The sequence below is a fragment of the Nelumbo nucifera genome, chromosome 3 (genome assembly GCF_055504915.1).
Source record: "Nelumbo nucifera cultivar China Antique chromosome 3, China Antique-T2T, whole genome shotgun sequence".
Classification (NCBI taxonomy): domain Eukaryota; kingdom Viridiplantae; phylum Streptophyta; class Magnoliopsida; order Proteales; family Nelumbonaceae; genus Nelumbo; species Nelumbo nucifera.
In genome coordinates, this window is record NC_142651.1 from 56,279,361 (window position 1) to 56,295,698 (window position 16,338).

The 16,338-nt window shown below is 37.8% G+C and overlaps 1 protein-coding gene across 1 annotated transcript; it reads left to right on the forward strand.

Annotated features, from left to right (window-relative positions):
- The first annotated feature begins 6,102 nt into the window (after window positions 1-6,102).
- LOC104602098 (ammonium transporter 1 member 1-like) lies at window positions 6,103-8,012 on the forward strand. Its single transcript, XM_010265662.2, has one exon. The coding sequence runs from the start codon at window positions 6,215-6,217 to the stop codon at window positions 7,730-7,732; it is 1,518 nt and encodes a 505-aa protein (XP_010263964.1). The 5' UTR covers window positions 6,103-6,214; the 3' UTR covers window positions 7,733-8,012.
- The last annotated feature ends 8,326 nt before the right edge of the window (window positions 8,013-16,338 follow it).

Sequence of the window (16,338 nt, forward strand, 5' to 3'; positions counted from 1 at the left end):
CAAGTTTCAGGGTCCAGCTCGGCCCCGGGGTCCTGGATGGCACCCCTCCAAGCAGTGGGGAAGGGCCACCCCTCGGGGTTACGGACCACAAAGTAATCCTGCTTCCAGGCGAGGATCTTATTCGGCAGCTCGTACAAGAGCTTATAGCCGCGATGGGGAGAGAGGTAATAAAAGCGCCTCTCCGGAGGAATCCCAGGAGCAACGTTCTTTATGCAAAGGATAGAGACAAAAATATCAAGGTCCAAAGGAAGGCAGTACTCATAACACAGGGATATAGTCCCAACCATGTTTCGAATGGCGTTGGGATGAAGCTGGTCAATGGTGACGTTGAAGTGATTTAACACCTTCACTATCAAGGGGTGCAGGGGGAGACGCAAGACAGCCTCGAGTTGTTCCTGAAAGATTATTATGTCATTGGGACCATGCTCCCAAGGGAAGTTGCCAGTAGGGAGGCTATAAACCAGGTCCTCAGGGAGGCGAAACTAGCGGATCAGAGACCTGAGTCTCTCCGTTGTCATTAAGGAAGGGCCAAAGGTATTAGGCTCCCTCCCCCTAGAAGTAGACGCCATGTCACCAGAGGCCTCCCGAGCCTCCGGGATCTACTCTCAGGCTCCCCCCGAGCTCGAGGGAGCATCATCATCCTGACTATCGCTCCTGTGATAGGTATGGTATGGGTACCCAGACATGGCTGACAGCGATTGGGACTCACCAGAGTAGACGGAAACGAAGCAGACTGAGGAACTCGGGTAGACTAGGTGAAGTGCGCGACCTCAGAATCCAAAGACAGCAAGATGGCGTGGGAGAAAATAGGGCCCGAGGGGGCCCCCTATTTAAAATCTCCACCCTTCCAAATTGACGGCCCGGACCAAAGCAGATCCAACGGTCCGCGGGCGCCCTGACCGCACGCTTTCTGAAAATCGAAGGTGATTGGCGGCACATCTTCCATAATTAAGGTAGTCGCAACCGCACGACGTTCGGAGTTAAAGGCCATCTCAGCACGTTTTCGGAATCCGAAAAGTCAAGGAAGTCAGAAGATCTCTTGATTCCCGCAAATGCATTTAATGAGGATAGTCAATCAAGTTTGAATTTCGGTCAAATTAGTCCATTGCACTTCATAAACTCCCCGCGCTAAGGCGGTACTCTTAGCTCGAGGAGTGGGGGGCTACTGATGAAGGATGATTTGACCCAAACTATGAAACGGTGACACGTAGACGCCGACTTGGCATAAGCGACAACCTAGCATTGAAGCCCGAAATGACTAAGTGACGAGCCCACGAAGCAGTCCGCTACGTTACAGCTCACGAGGGGAAGAGTCCGCCACGAGGCGAACTCTAGGTCCCCCGTGCTATCTTTGAAGAGATACTCCGAGGCAACTGTAGCTCGCGAGCTAAAGTTATTAGCTCGCCCGAGTTCCCTAGCAGACAAGTCATTATGAGGACCAATTTCACTAAGGGTAATCTTGGAGTGTTCCAAGCTTGCCACGAGATAGCTCGCGAACGAGCCGCACTAGCGCCCTCTAGGAAGCTTCCGACTAACAGACCGTACCGGTCAGATTGCGCCATATCCTCTACTGACGGCGCAGTCTCGATCCTTTTGACAGTCTGTGTCCACGTCTCTCGGTAGGCAAAGGCGTGCTTGCCACTTTGGAGACATGTCACTCGCCCGAGCGAAGCGTACACCACACCGGCCACCTGCGCAACCCTAGCAGGTAACGGCTGTGGCAGGAGCCCAGTGGCGGTTATGCCCGACCTAATGTGAGTGTCCCTATAAAAGCCCTCAGGGCAGAAGGAAAACTTCTTCTTGAATCTCTGACTTCTTGAACATAGTGGTAACGCGTTATCCTCACTCTTAGCCTTCGTTCTCCTTTCGCTTCTTGTACACAATACTAACTTAAGCATCGGAGCGTTCTCGCTGGGAAACCCCTCGGGAGTTCTTCCTCTTTCCTCTCGTCTCAGGTACCTCTCAGGAGCCACGCGAGCGCCAGCTAGGAGTGACCGGATTGCGCAACATCCATAATAATAATAATAATAATAATAATAATAAAAATAATGATGATGATGATAATAAATTGTGCTTATTTTATAGAGAAAGTAACACCAAAAAGTCAAAAGACCCAAACACTTAGCAGATTAATTTTGTTTTGTGCACTTAAAAAGTAAAGATAGTTAAGTCATTAACTTTAAACAAATGATCACATGAAAAAAAAATTGTTTTTTATCAAATGGCTAGATAGAATAAAGATCCAAATACAAAACAAGAGCAATGCTGGCATCATAGGAGAGCTATTTTAATCACAAACTTACTCCGCGTGATGCTAGCATCAACAACTACAATCATCATCACTAACAGGGTCCTGTAATTCTAGTTTTTAATAGAATTCAAAAGAGGAAATTTAGTTGAAGGGGGTTAATTAGGGTAAGCAATTAGGTTGGTAATGAGCTGATTTGACTATCAATTAAAATATAATTTCCAAACCGGCATCAAATATATGACTAATAAATTTAATTTGCTTTATTAATTTATCGATTTTCAAAAGCGGCGTCGAAAACCACTTTAGTACAATTTTAAAATCAATTTTTATTAATTTATTTACTTATTTTGATGGACTGAAAAGGATGTATATGAAGTTTAACCTGTGAGTATATAATTAATAAATGTCATTTTCTTTATTTTAACTAAAAATTAATCAGTTAGTCACCTCTTCAATGCCTGACTAACCTCTTTTTGTTAAATTTTCTCTTAATTTGATGATTAAGAAAGGCAGTGTGATTATGTAATTAGCTATTATATGATCCATTATTAATTTAAAAGATTTTTTTTTGGGATTTTTAATGGTGTAGAATATTAACTGCCTTTCTCTATTTTAACTAAAATTAATCAGTTAGTCACCTCTTGTCCTATTCAATGCCTTACTTACCTATTTTTGTTAAATTTTCTTTTAATTTGATGTTTAAGAAAACACAGTGTGAGCATGTAATTAGCTGTTATATGATCCATCATTAGTTTAAAAGCAATTTTTTGTTTTTTGTTTTCAATGGTGTAGAATATTAGATTATTTTTTAATTAAAATTCTTACTAGTTGCAAATTAAGAAATGTAATCATGACAGTATTGTTTGGAGAATTTATGTTTATTAGGTAACACGGAGAGGAGAGATTCCTTGAGAAATTTAATTCTCTGATACAATTGTGTGGGATTGCTGGATTCCTCAAAAGTTTATTTCAAAGATTCTTGAGGAAAAAAAAAGGGAAAGTTCCAGTCTTCTAAAGAAGGAAGGCTAGCTCTACTTGCTGCTTTGGGCATTGAAGTCTGACAAATATCTACCCCATGTTTGGGTAGGTGGAATTGGAGGGAGGAAATGGAATTTTGGCACAAAGAGAATCTGATTCCATTTCCTAGTAAAGAATAAACTTGAATCTTTCTGAATCTCATAATAAAATAAGGGTTAAGAAATGGATTTTTGCCTTTGAACATACGGCAATTGGATCAAGACTCTGGCACATGGCAATAGGGTGACTTGGCAAGACATGTGAACCCCTGTACACTCCAAATTAACGGCCACGAGGCCGGCCGGTCGATCTGATAACCGGTCAAGACTATCGGCGAACAAGGAATGGGACAGATGGATGAATTGTTGGCAAAGGGATCTAAATGACCCAGGAATCTTCCATGTGATTGCTTAGGTGGCTACCTAAAAGGTAAAAGGAATTTTGGTTATTGACATCACAAGCTTCAGCATGAAGCCTCTGCCTACCTGGCAAAAGAAGGCCATTTCATTTAAGGCAGAAGTTATCAATTTTTTGATAACCAAACAGAAATTTCAGTAAAGGCAGAAAAGTTATCAGTTAGGAGAATTATTTGTAGCACCTTTTTTCCTATTTCTTGTGATAAATGCAATTCCCATATTTTCTGAGAAAATCCGTGGATAAGAGGTTAAATTTCCTATATAAAGCCGTATAGATTCTATAGAATTGGAAAGCCTTTCTAACTAAAAGAAGAAATAAAGAGAAAGGAAAAGAAAGAGATGTTGAAAAGGCAATCTTTTTCTTTTCCCTGTTGGCTGCTACTATTAGGAAGAATTTATTAAACCGCCCCCTATATTTTAATTTTCTCAAAAAGATCCCTTTTTGTTTCAAAAAATATGTAAATACAACCCTTTCCGTTAAGTTAATTGGGTTGATACAATATGCTGCTGCAATGTTTTTAAAACTTTTAAAATTCCAGTTTTGCCCTTGAAATCCCTAACAAGCGGTTATTATAAGCCAAAAGCACAAAAAATGCCCACATTTGGTTAAAAAAAGCTTAAAAGAGTGTTTTCTTTTCACACACAAAAAAAGCCTCGTTAGAAAAAAAAAAGCCAAAAATTTTGACTTATTGCTTATTAGGTTTTAGATAAGCCTTTTTTTTTTAAATATACATTTTACAGCGCAAAATTCCTTTTTAAAAAGGTTCAAATATGATACCAAAAAAAACTTTTAGCCAATCAACCGATATCATAAAATAAGTGGTCAATCAGATGGCATTCATCAAAATTTAATTCATGGGGTGCTTTGATTGGTCCGTACCATCTCTTTCTCATATCTTAGATTTTCTCAAAGCTCATTTACATTTTTGGAAAAGACTTTTTAAAATGTCATGCCAAATGCTCAAATGCATTTATTTAAAATAAGTACTTATTCAAAAGTGTTTAGAAAAAAAAAAAAAACTTCCAGTGCAAAAGGTGCACAGGATACATTTGCAAGTAGATCCCCTCGAGTAGAATATTCTAAAAAAAGGTGTGAAAATATTCAAAATACTCATGAAGTTACTATTAAACTTAATTTTTCTAGAAAAAAATAATACAAACTTTATGAACAATAAAAACAAAGAGAACTAAAGTTGCAGTTTTACCTTTGAGTGATTGATCAGTTCAGTTTGGAAAGAATACAAATACAAATATGTACAGTGCAAAACCTTGTATTTTGAACTATTTTGTGTGTATTTGCACTATACATATTTGCATTTATACTCTTTCCAAACTGAGCCAAAGGGCAAATTTGAAAAATAAATCAATTTTAGAAGAGAGATTAGAAGGATTTGGGGTAGTGATTCATATGAATAGAAATTTTAGAAAATAAGCATTTTTGTCAAAAATAATTATATAAGTATTTTGGACATTTTCATGTCTCTCTTTAAAAGATTCTATCATAAGAGATCTATTTGCATCTTTGTCAGAAAGTTAAGGAGAGGCTTCAGCAACAACCAAAAATTCCAGGGGATGTTTCAGCGATTTACCCTATTCATATCTTTGTTACAAGATAATCTATCGAAAGCGTGCATTTGTATATTTACTAGAAATATAAGGAAAATGTTTTAAATAGAATTCAAAATATAAGGAAGTTTTTAAGTATTTATCAGAAAAAACGTGTTAGGTTTACATAATTTTCTTGGCTATGTTTGGTTTAAAAAAAAAATAAAAAAAGGAAGGGAAAGACAGGAAAATCAATACAAGGGTTGTTAAGATTTCTCAGTCTTTTCCTTCCTTTCTCTTACCTTTTCCTTCGAACTAAACATAGTTTAAAAGTATTCTGAAAAGAAAAATTTCCTAAAATTAAAACCGTTAAAAAGGGAAGGATTTAATGATGACGGTGGAATACGCAAAGGCCACGATACAACTTGCAACTATCAAAGATGCTTACGCTGTTTCGCAGTTACGCGCGTCTGCATGAACTCCTGGCAGAGGTGCGGAGGTCATTAACAGAAAAGTGGGACCCATCTACAATACGCAATTCCCCATGTCACCGTTCTCCACGGGCCCACATCGCCATCAAGCCCAAATCGTCACAATCTCGTGGACGTTACTCGCAAACAAAAAGGTCGCAGTCAACACCGAGTAATAACCATAAATTAAAAATAAAAAAATAGAAAAGCTGTCACCTCACTAGAAAATGCGAAAGAACTTTGGAATCAAAACCAAACAAGGGCTAACACCTGTTTCATTGCCTACTAAAATACCTAAAATATCCCTAAGCATGCAACAAAATTACGATAGACTCCGAATTCAGGAAGGAAGTCAAATCTCCGTTTCATTTTTTGTCTCGCTCTATAAAATGGTTCCCGAGGAACCCAAATGCCTATGAAGTCTAAAAAGCTTCGAAAGCAACAAACCAACTCCTTCTTTTTCTTCTTCTTCTTCTTCTTCTGTCTTCTCTCTCAATCTCTCTGGACGTCTGACCATGGCGACTCTGACTTGCTCGGCCTCCGCTCTCAGTCCACTACTCGGTGGCGCCCCCAACGCAACCGCCGCCGCTGATTACATTTGCAGCCAGTTTGCCGCTGTCTCGACTAGTTTCACAGACACCGCTCGGGCCGTCGACAACACTTACCTCCTCTTCTCGTCCTACCTCGTCTTCGCTATGCAACTAGGCTTTGCCATGCTCTGTGCCGGCTCCGTTCGCGCCAAGAACACCATGAACATAATGCTCACTAACGTCCTCGACGCTGCAGCCGGAGGTCTGTTTTATTACCTCTTCGGGTTTGCCTTCGCCTTCGGCACCCCTTCGAACGGCTTCATCGGCCGCCACTTCTTTGGTATGAACGCGTTCCCATCGCCGTCGTTCGACTACAGCAACTTCTTGTATCAGTGGACTTTCGCCATCGCCGCTGCTGGGATCACCAGTGGGTCGATAGCGGAGCGAACCCAATTCGTCGCTTACCTTATTTACTCGTCCTTCTTGACGGGTTTTGTCTACCCGATTGTCTCTCACTGGTTCTGGTCCCCCGACGGATGGGCCAGTGCCTTCAGGACTGATAACGATTTGCTGTTCGGTTCCGGGGTCATCGATTTCGCTGGATCGGGCGTCGTTCACTTGGTGGGAGGTATTGCTGGACTGTGGGGTGCCCTCATCGAGGGTCCTAGAATTGGACGGTTCGATCACGCCGGTCGATCTGTGGCTTTGCGTGGGCACAGCGCGTCGTTGGTCGTGCTGGGTACCTTCCTGCTGTGGTTCGGTTGGTATGGATTTAATCCAGGTTCCTTCGGGATCATATTAAAGCCCTATACGACGGGAAATTACTATGGACAGTGGAGCGCCATTGGCCGGACGGCAATAACTACGACCTTGGCTGGTTGCACAGCTGCTCTGACCACTTTGTTCGGGAAGAGGTTGCTTGCGGGACACTGGAACGTTACCGACGTCTGCAACGGGTTGCTTGGTGGGTTCGCGGCCATAACCGCCGGCTGCTCAGTGGTGGAGCCGTGGGCTGCTATCATTTGCGGGTTCGTCGCCGCTTGGGTCTTGATTGGATGCAACAGGCTCGCCGACAAGTACAAATACGACGACCCACTTGAGGCGGCACAGTTGCACGGTGGCTGTGGAGCTTGGGGGATCATATTCACGGCCTTGTTTGCAAGGAAGGCATACGTCGAGGAGGTCTACGCAGCGGGGAGGCCATATGGGTTGTTCATGGGCGGAGGTGGAACGCTCCTGGCAGCTCACATTATTCAGATTTTGGTGATCATTGGGTGGGTCAGTGCCACCATGGGTCCTCTGTTCTATGCGCTACATAGATTGAATTTACTGAGGATATCTGGTGAGGATGAAATGGCCGGAATGGATATGACCCGGCACGGCGGCTTCGCATACGTCTACCACGACGATGATTCGTCGCAGAAGCCGGCAGGGTTCATGCTGAGAAGAATAGAGCCCGCTAGCACTCCCAGCACCACTCAGAGTGCATCACCAATTGTGTGATCACACTGATGCCAGTCTGAACTCCTATTACCAATCGAACTGAATCACAAACTCTGTGATCTCACTGCTGGTAGTAGCTTCTATTCTCTTTCTCTGTCTCTTTTTTTTTTTTTTTCTTTTCTGGGGATTGGGGGTGTTAAAATTCTAAGATATTGTAAAATATCAGCGTGATTGGGGTGGGAATTGGAGGATTGGATAAGGAAGAACAGTATTTTGTTCTCTGTAATTTCCTTTTTTTTTCTTAAAAAAATGATTGTGGTGAAAAAGTTGACTGTGATACATGTTTTGGAATTTTGGCTGGTTTTTAAATTAATGATTTTGTAAAATAATTACTTCCTTTTGTTCACTTTTGACATTTTAGATTTATGGGTTAGAGCTCCAAAGACTATGTCTCACTTCTAGCTCTTTTTTTGTTTAACAAATAAGCTTATGTTGGGTTTGTTGTTGATTTTTGTTTCACTTAAAACTTTGATTGGTTCCTTAAATGGCATTCTTAGTATGTGTTTGGCGCCATGCGTTTCACCAAGAAAAAACGGAAACAACATTTACTTACGGAAGGCAGTTACGGTTTTTGGTAGCGGTTATAATGTTTGGGGCTCTGCCGTCTTTTGCGGATTTACTCCAACCATATTATTACTGATTCTTTGCAGTCTTTTTTGAGAATTTCTCCTATCATTTATTTGATTGTAGAAGTTTTTTATTATTCTCCTTAATTCATTTATATATTTTGTTCTTGAGAAATTGTATCTAGTTCCGATTAGCCTTATTGGTAATTCTCTGTAACTTATGAATTCCTTGAATGAATGAAATATGTTGTAAGACTTAAAAAACATTTAATTGCATTTGGTAAACCATTTTTGGAAAAAAAATGTTACCCCATTCATTGTTTTGGGTAATATATAAAAATCTCCCCTAAAATTTTTAACAATCATAAAAATCTCCCCTATTGTTTCAATTGAACAAAAACCTCCTTAAACTTCTAAAAAATTTGACAGAAACCTCCAGTCTGTCACTGACCTCGACGAAAAAATAAATTTCTTTTAAATACCCATTTTACCCTTTTGTTTCCTTGGCACTGTTGGCAGTAGGTCCTATGCTTCACTCGAGAAGGATTTATCACAATGAACCCATGATTTACAAGTTAAGCTTCAATATATATACGGACATTCAAATGCTAGGGACAGACTGACGGAGACAGGAGACTGAGCACAAATTGGAGGAAGTGCGACTGCCGACTTCGTCTTTGCCTTAGACATCAAGACCGTAAGAGTCAGCATGAAAGAGAAGCTTGGATTTGGAATCGTAAACAGAGAAGTCGTCGACGGCGAAGAAAAGAGATGTCTTGAGCACCATAAGTTGGGTTTCCTCTTGGTAGCAAAAATTCTCTCGAACCAGAATTCCTCTTCTCATGTTCATTAACAACCACAATCACTGAACCACATGTTTCATTCAAATCTCTTATACCCACGAATAAATAACTCAATTTTCTACAGTAGAAGAATAAAAAGAACTGAAGAAGAAAAGATTGAAACTTGGGATTGGGAGTTGAGGGAGTGTGATTGTTGACTGCAACTTATGTAGGAATCGTCACTTGTGGCCTTATATTAATACTCGGTGTCCACGCGACACTCCCAGCTCTTTGACAAACCTCTCTGCCGCTGTCTCTCTCCCCCTCCTATGTTTCAGCTCAAATATCCAAGGCTACTTTACACTTCGTCTGGTATATCAAATCAGGACCAACTCATTTCCATAAAAAATTCCTCTTCACTAGAACTGATTCAACTGACTAGTAGTAAAATCAGTATTCTAGAGAAAACGAGTAAGGGAGCGAACTGATTTTCTCTGCAATTTGATTCGTTACAGATGTGGTATATGATCCATTACCTGCTTGCTGCTTCGTTTAAACAAACACCCACATTCATTATCTGGATGGTAGAAAAAAAAGTTGTCGTAAAGCTAGAAAAAAAGCTCATCAAGTTCATAAACTCATCATCACATTGATCGGGATTATCCATTGTCTAGGATAAACCAAGTGGAAAAGTGAGAATTTAACTTAATGGAAAAGTGCAAATTCCTTGTTTTCTATTTGCCACTGTTAAAGGTAGAAGTGGAACCCCAAGTTTAATTCAATGGAAATTCAAAAGGGTGAAAAACAGGGGTTTCAACGGATTTGGAATACTTGCTATGGATGAGGGATGAAATTGATAAAAAATCCTCCTTTTTGAGTTTTGAGCAGAATATAAATATTTGTGGATGGGTTTCTGTTTTGAACTTTTCATTTGGGCAGCTTGATCCAAAATAATTACAGTTCATACTGTTTACTCTCTACATGGGAATCTAGTTGAAATTCCTCCTACGGTAGACTGCACCACCACCCCTTTACCTTTTTCGTCTGAAAGTGAACCATAATATAGCAACATATACCGACCAACATTGTGACAACTGAAGCAATCTATGTTGTCTTTGCGAGGGAAAAACTTGAACTCGACTAACTGGTATGTAATAAAGGGCCCACGAATCCCAACCACCCCACCCATCCTCACAAATTGGAGGAAAGCCAGGTTTGGTGCTACGAAAGCGGATTCGTGAACCGGTAGCAACCATTTTGGTCACAGGTGGCAGGATTAAGGCGTTTACAGGGAAATTTTTTTTGTCGATTTTCGTATAGCCGTATAGGGGTATTTCAATAAAAATATATATATATATATATATATATTAATTTATAAAAGGGTAAAATAGATATTTAAAAAAAATTGATGCATCGGTCTAATGTTTTCCGTTCAGGTCAATAACGAAAGGGAAGTTTGTCAAATTCTTTAAAAATTCAAGAGAGGTTTTTGTTACTTTAGAAAAGGTGTTTTGTATTTTACCCAATTGTTTATTTCGCTTTGTGTTTATGTGAGAGGGGGTTTCTTGAGTCACTAGAGTGACGGGGCACATTCAAATTTGGAATTTTCTTTTGGTAGATAAATTTGGAAAAAGTTGAGAGCTGCTATGAATTTAAAAAGATTAGCTGGACTTGATAAATGTATTTATGGGACCCATAATAATGTCCCATGCCATGAAGCCAGCGATAAATTGTAGGCCATATGAGCACGGGGTGTTAAAGATTGATCCCACTAATTCGGATTTTCTCATCACACAATGTTGCAGCCGAGATCCCACACCATTCTAACAGTCTTTTGTAACATTGCATTGAGAATATCTCCCCATTAAATAATGTATATAAGAACGGAAATATTCTCAATGCAAGGCAGTAAAAGCTGCTCGAATGGGCTTTGCCCTTATTGAATCCAAGTTCGTTGTAGCCGTGCATTGAGAATGAGATCGGATCTGCTCCTCACACATGCACCTAACATCGATTTCACATGCGCATTCCATTGTCTATTTAGAACATCTTCCGTACTTATGGCTGTGTTTGGTTACAATGCAAATAAATTTGTACTGATGTAAAATTATGGCAGTGCAAATGATTTGAATGTAAATTCTGACCTATTTTCTTTCAAATTTTAGCTTATTTTGTTTGATTGTGTTACAAATGAAGTAAATTAAGACATGAAGCAGAATAAAGTAAAATACAAAACAATATACAAGTACGGGGTAGATATGTTCTTATTGTGCAGTTGCAAGTGTTGTGAGATTAGTATGAGGAACAAATCCGGGTTCTAATCCGGATGGCAATTTTCTCATCCTCATTGGGTACTTCCTAATCAATGTTTTAGAAAACAACCCCGAATTGGAACCATTCTGGCCAATAGTTTTTGAGTCGATGGTTCGACCGTCTGGTCCGAATGGATGGCCCATTTTCCAAAAAAAAATTTAAAAATAATTAAAATAAAAAACAACCAAAAACCGTTGAATAGGTCGAATGGTTCGATGGTTTGACCGCCCGAGTCAACGGGTCATTGACTGATTCAACGATTTTTGGCCAAGGACTGGGTTTGGGGTAAAATGGAACCGTTGCCTGGATAGCTCCCGGGCCAAACGGTCTGAACACCTGGGCCAATGATGGTTTGAAAACCATGTTCCCGATCCAATGAGGTTGGGAATGGGGATTATTTTGAGAAGGTGGGGATGGGGATTAATAGGGATCCCCGACCCGAGGTCAAGGTCAAGGTCAAGGTCAAGGATGGGGAATGAAGTCCTTTCCTTATCTCGACTCCAATTATTAATATATATATATATTATTTATATCAAAATATATTTAAAATATTATTTATATTTTAAAATTCTTTTACTTTAAGTAAATTTATTTTTCAAAAATATTATTAATAAAAAATTTGAGAATTTGAGCCCCCATGGAGAACCCGACTCCATTGGGGATTGTGGATGAAAGACAACTTTTAACCGAATTGAGGGTCCGGTTGCCATTCCTAATCTCATATCTTTGAAACATGGTTATCAAATTTAGCTAATCTTTTCTTTTCTGATGTGTCATACCTTTGTCATAATAAAAACATTTTAAAAATAAAGCCAATTACTTTATGCGCCTAACCAGCATGCAGCTCCACCAGATGGGTTTTTTTTTTTTTTTATGTAATTTCTCTAAAAAACACTACATAATCAGGTGGTGGCATTCTTGATTACTGGTGAAACAGAATGTGAAGCGCAATGGTTCCAAACACCCCCTTAACAGTATCCCCTCCTGGACACACAGACAATAAAAAGTAGAGGGGGAATCTTTATTATTCCAAGGCATTGAATACTCATTCTTTATATAGAGATTGTAGATACATTGAATGGATGAATGGTCATTGAATTCGCATAAACCATTACAAATGCGTGTTCCGAATGGTTTGGTTTGATTTTTGAAATCACCAAGAACAAATTTTTCAATCTGAGCCAGACTGATTTAGAATTGCTAAGAATCAATTCGCAATTTGACCAATTTGAACCCGTCAAAGAGAATAATATAAGAATAGCTGCAGAGAATCGATTACCAACTGGGCCAATCCAAATCTAATTGTAGATGAGAATCAATTTAGATTAGTCAGAGAGGGGAGAATCGATTCACAATTTGGAGAAATCTCCATCAGTCAATTCTCTTGGAATACTGTTCATCTGGCCTTGCATAATCTAGTAAACATTTGCATTTATTGATTATAATGTTGCCATATCAGCAGGGTTTCTGTATGTAGACGTTTTCTGAAATTAGAAGCTCTGAACAGACCCATCTTACACCTGAAAATTCTGCCAACTTAAAACCATTGAGCGAAGAACGCCAAACTACTTCAATCCAAAACCCTTTTTTCTTGTTTAGCCATTCTATTTTGTTTGGTGTCAAATCATTAGTACTTCAATCCAAAACCTTTTTTTTTTTTTTGTAAACTGAGGTTTTCTTTAAATCTAATCACCTAAGAGACATAATGGCTGAAATTGCTGAACTGAAAAACTTATTATTTTGTCTTTTAATTATTAAAATAATTAAATAATAAAATTTTCAAGAATACATTGACCTATTCATTAAGACAAAAACTATAAGCTTTTTAGTTCAGCATCTTCAACAGATGTCAAATGGCCCTAAGTTAAGATGCTTGTAGTAGTAAAAAGTCTTTCAAAATTTAAATATCTTTCTTGGGGTGAGCAAAAAACCAAAAAATCAAAACGACAAAAAAAAAAAACCGATTGAAACCAAATCAAAAAGTTGGTTAACCGAATATAAAAAACTGACGGTTAACCAAAATAGAAAATCAGTCGGTTCGGTTCCGATTATCGATATTCCAAAAACCAGTAGTATCAGTTCAGTTCTAAAAAATATCCCATAGTTCGATTAACCAAACTGTAAGTATCCCTGATCTTTCCATCTTTTACCATTTATTATTATTTGCATAAGTGCTAGCACTTGCCCTTACAGTAATGTTCTTCAAAGTGAGAGTTATCAAGATTGGTGAGTGTAGGGGTGCAACTCGGTTTGGATTAGCTAGAATCCAACCCAAAAGCGTTGGGATGGATAAAAGTTAATTGGGTTACGGTTGAAAAATATGAACTTGACTGAACAATCCATCCCAACTCAAGCTCATTGTCTTTATATTTGTGTGTATAGAAATTATATAGGTATGTATGTATGCATGCATGAATATATATGTATTTGTATATCTCTATCAACAATTATATATTTAAAGGCAAAATTTTTTTCATGTGATGTATATGATAATCTTAAAGCACCATAACTTTAATTGTTCTTGTACATACAATAATACTAAAACACCTCAATAATCTCCCCATTTTAAATCTAGGAAATAAAAACATTTTGACAAAATGAAGCCAAGATACTAGGCCAATCCAAAGCCAACCCAATTGGGTGTTCAACCAAAGTTTTAATATCAACATGATACACCTAATACAAGGTATATCAAATTGGTAAGCCACATTTTTTTTTGAAATCCAATTTTTGATATTCAAATTGTGTCATTAATTGCATCATTAATTGTATTTTTCCAACTTTCTAACATATCGGTTATTACCCTTAACCCATTAAGTATGGTCTTCTTAAAATTCAAATATCAAGCTCATTAATTACCATCATTAATGCCAATAACTTGAACCTAAATCACATAAATTAGAGTTATGATCATATGCCATTAGGCCATCATTATGTCACACTATAAATAAAAGAATTTTTGGCTCTAACAACTTTTGAACTTTATAAAAACGCCACTTAGACCCCCAAAGTTTGAAAAGGGTCATTTTCATTTCATCCTCAAACTTTGATGGAAAAACCATGTTAAAACCAAAACGGGCAATGGTTCCATTAGACAAATAATAAAAAGAAGAGGTGAAAGAGTTAGATTATTTTTGGTTACATGTGAACAAGTAGGAATTTTAAGTAGGACCTGGCTATAATTTTTTAAGATTTTTTTTTTTGTTTGAGCAATGCCACATTAGTAGGCCTTATTATTTTGTTATTTGTCTAATAGAACCATCAACGACATCTCTGACACTATTCCTTTTAGGTTTAACGTGGCCTTTTCATCAAAGTTTGAGGGTGAAAATGACAATTTTCAAATTTTGGGTCTAAAGTGGCCTTTTTACAATGTTCTAGAGCAAAAAATCCACAAGTAAAATAACATAAGGTGAAATTCTAGGTGTTTAGGAGCTTAACCAATTTTAGGGGGTAGACAGGCCTTATGTATGCTGACCCCCTGCCCTGAATAGGTTTGAACAAAAAGTATATAAAGCATGTTGTTTTAAAGTCCGATATGCCTCATCCGGCGTATCGGACTATATCAATATTTAGAAAAATTAAAAAGAGTGATTATTAATATTAGCATTTTATAAATCTTATGAAATGAAATATCTATCAAACCCACTAATCCACATTAATATAAAAAAAATGGTTTTAAATTTTTAAAAAATTATGAAAATAAAAATGCTAAGGGTTTGTTTTGTTCATAGTTGGAATCAGAATTGAAATCGAAATCTGTTGGAATCAGAATTAGAATAGTCTATTTCCATAGTCTGCTTGGTTCAGACAGCAATGACAATGGGAATTAGAATCAACTGGAATGATATTTCATTCTCTCAAATGGGGGAATGCCATTCCACTAGGAATGAGAATGGGATTCCGATACCATCCAACCAAACAGTTGGAATCGGAAATGGTCCATTCTGATTTCGATTCTAGACCCCTATTCCCATGAACCAAACAGGCCCTAATAATTGAATAACTATTTTACTATTTAAAATTTATGAATTTGCATATGATACGTGCTTAGAAATTTTAATAGACCTAATATATATTTTAAAATATTAATTAATTTTAATAGATCTAAAATTTATGAATTTGCATATGATACGTGCTTAGAAATTTTAATAGACCTAATATATATTTTAAAATATTAATTAATTTTAATAGATCTAAAATTTATGAATTTGCATATTTGAGAATTTAAGGTTAAGTTGATATTTATTAATGCATAAAAATAAAGATAATAAAAATAGAAAGTAACTAATTTAGTAGTTATAATACAACAGTTGAATATAGTTTGTATCCAGATCTTCCACGTTTTTATGAATTTAAAATGTGTTTTAGGATACTTATATATTTCTATAATTATTAATTGATAATTTAGCGTAAACAAATAATAACAGAATAATAGCTTCATGCATATAGTAATTTGTATAAATTTATATAGTATGTGTCTTGGACTCTTGATTGATGTATTGATGAAGTTGTATGATATCCATGTATCCTGTTATATTGATTGTAATATATTTCTTTATTATGTACCATTAAAATATGCATTTACTATGTATGATTCTTTTCCAACATATCCATGTATATCCAAAGTGTATCACAATATGTATTCATAGAGTTCACATCTTCGTCCCACAACACATCTCCGCCGTGTATTGGGAACATCTCCCGATAATAGTATCAGTCCTGATGATATCATCATCGAAAGATGTTCCCAATACACGACTGGGATGTGCTGTGGGGCGTTGTGAGGTGACTCCTTGTGTGGCGGAGATGTGATCTCGTATTCATATCCAAACTTACCAATCGGAAATAACAATATTTTGAAATTTGAACATTGGGTTGGGTTAAGGTTGACCTCAACTCGAACCAACATGACCTGACTTGGACCCCTTGGTGAGAGAGAATG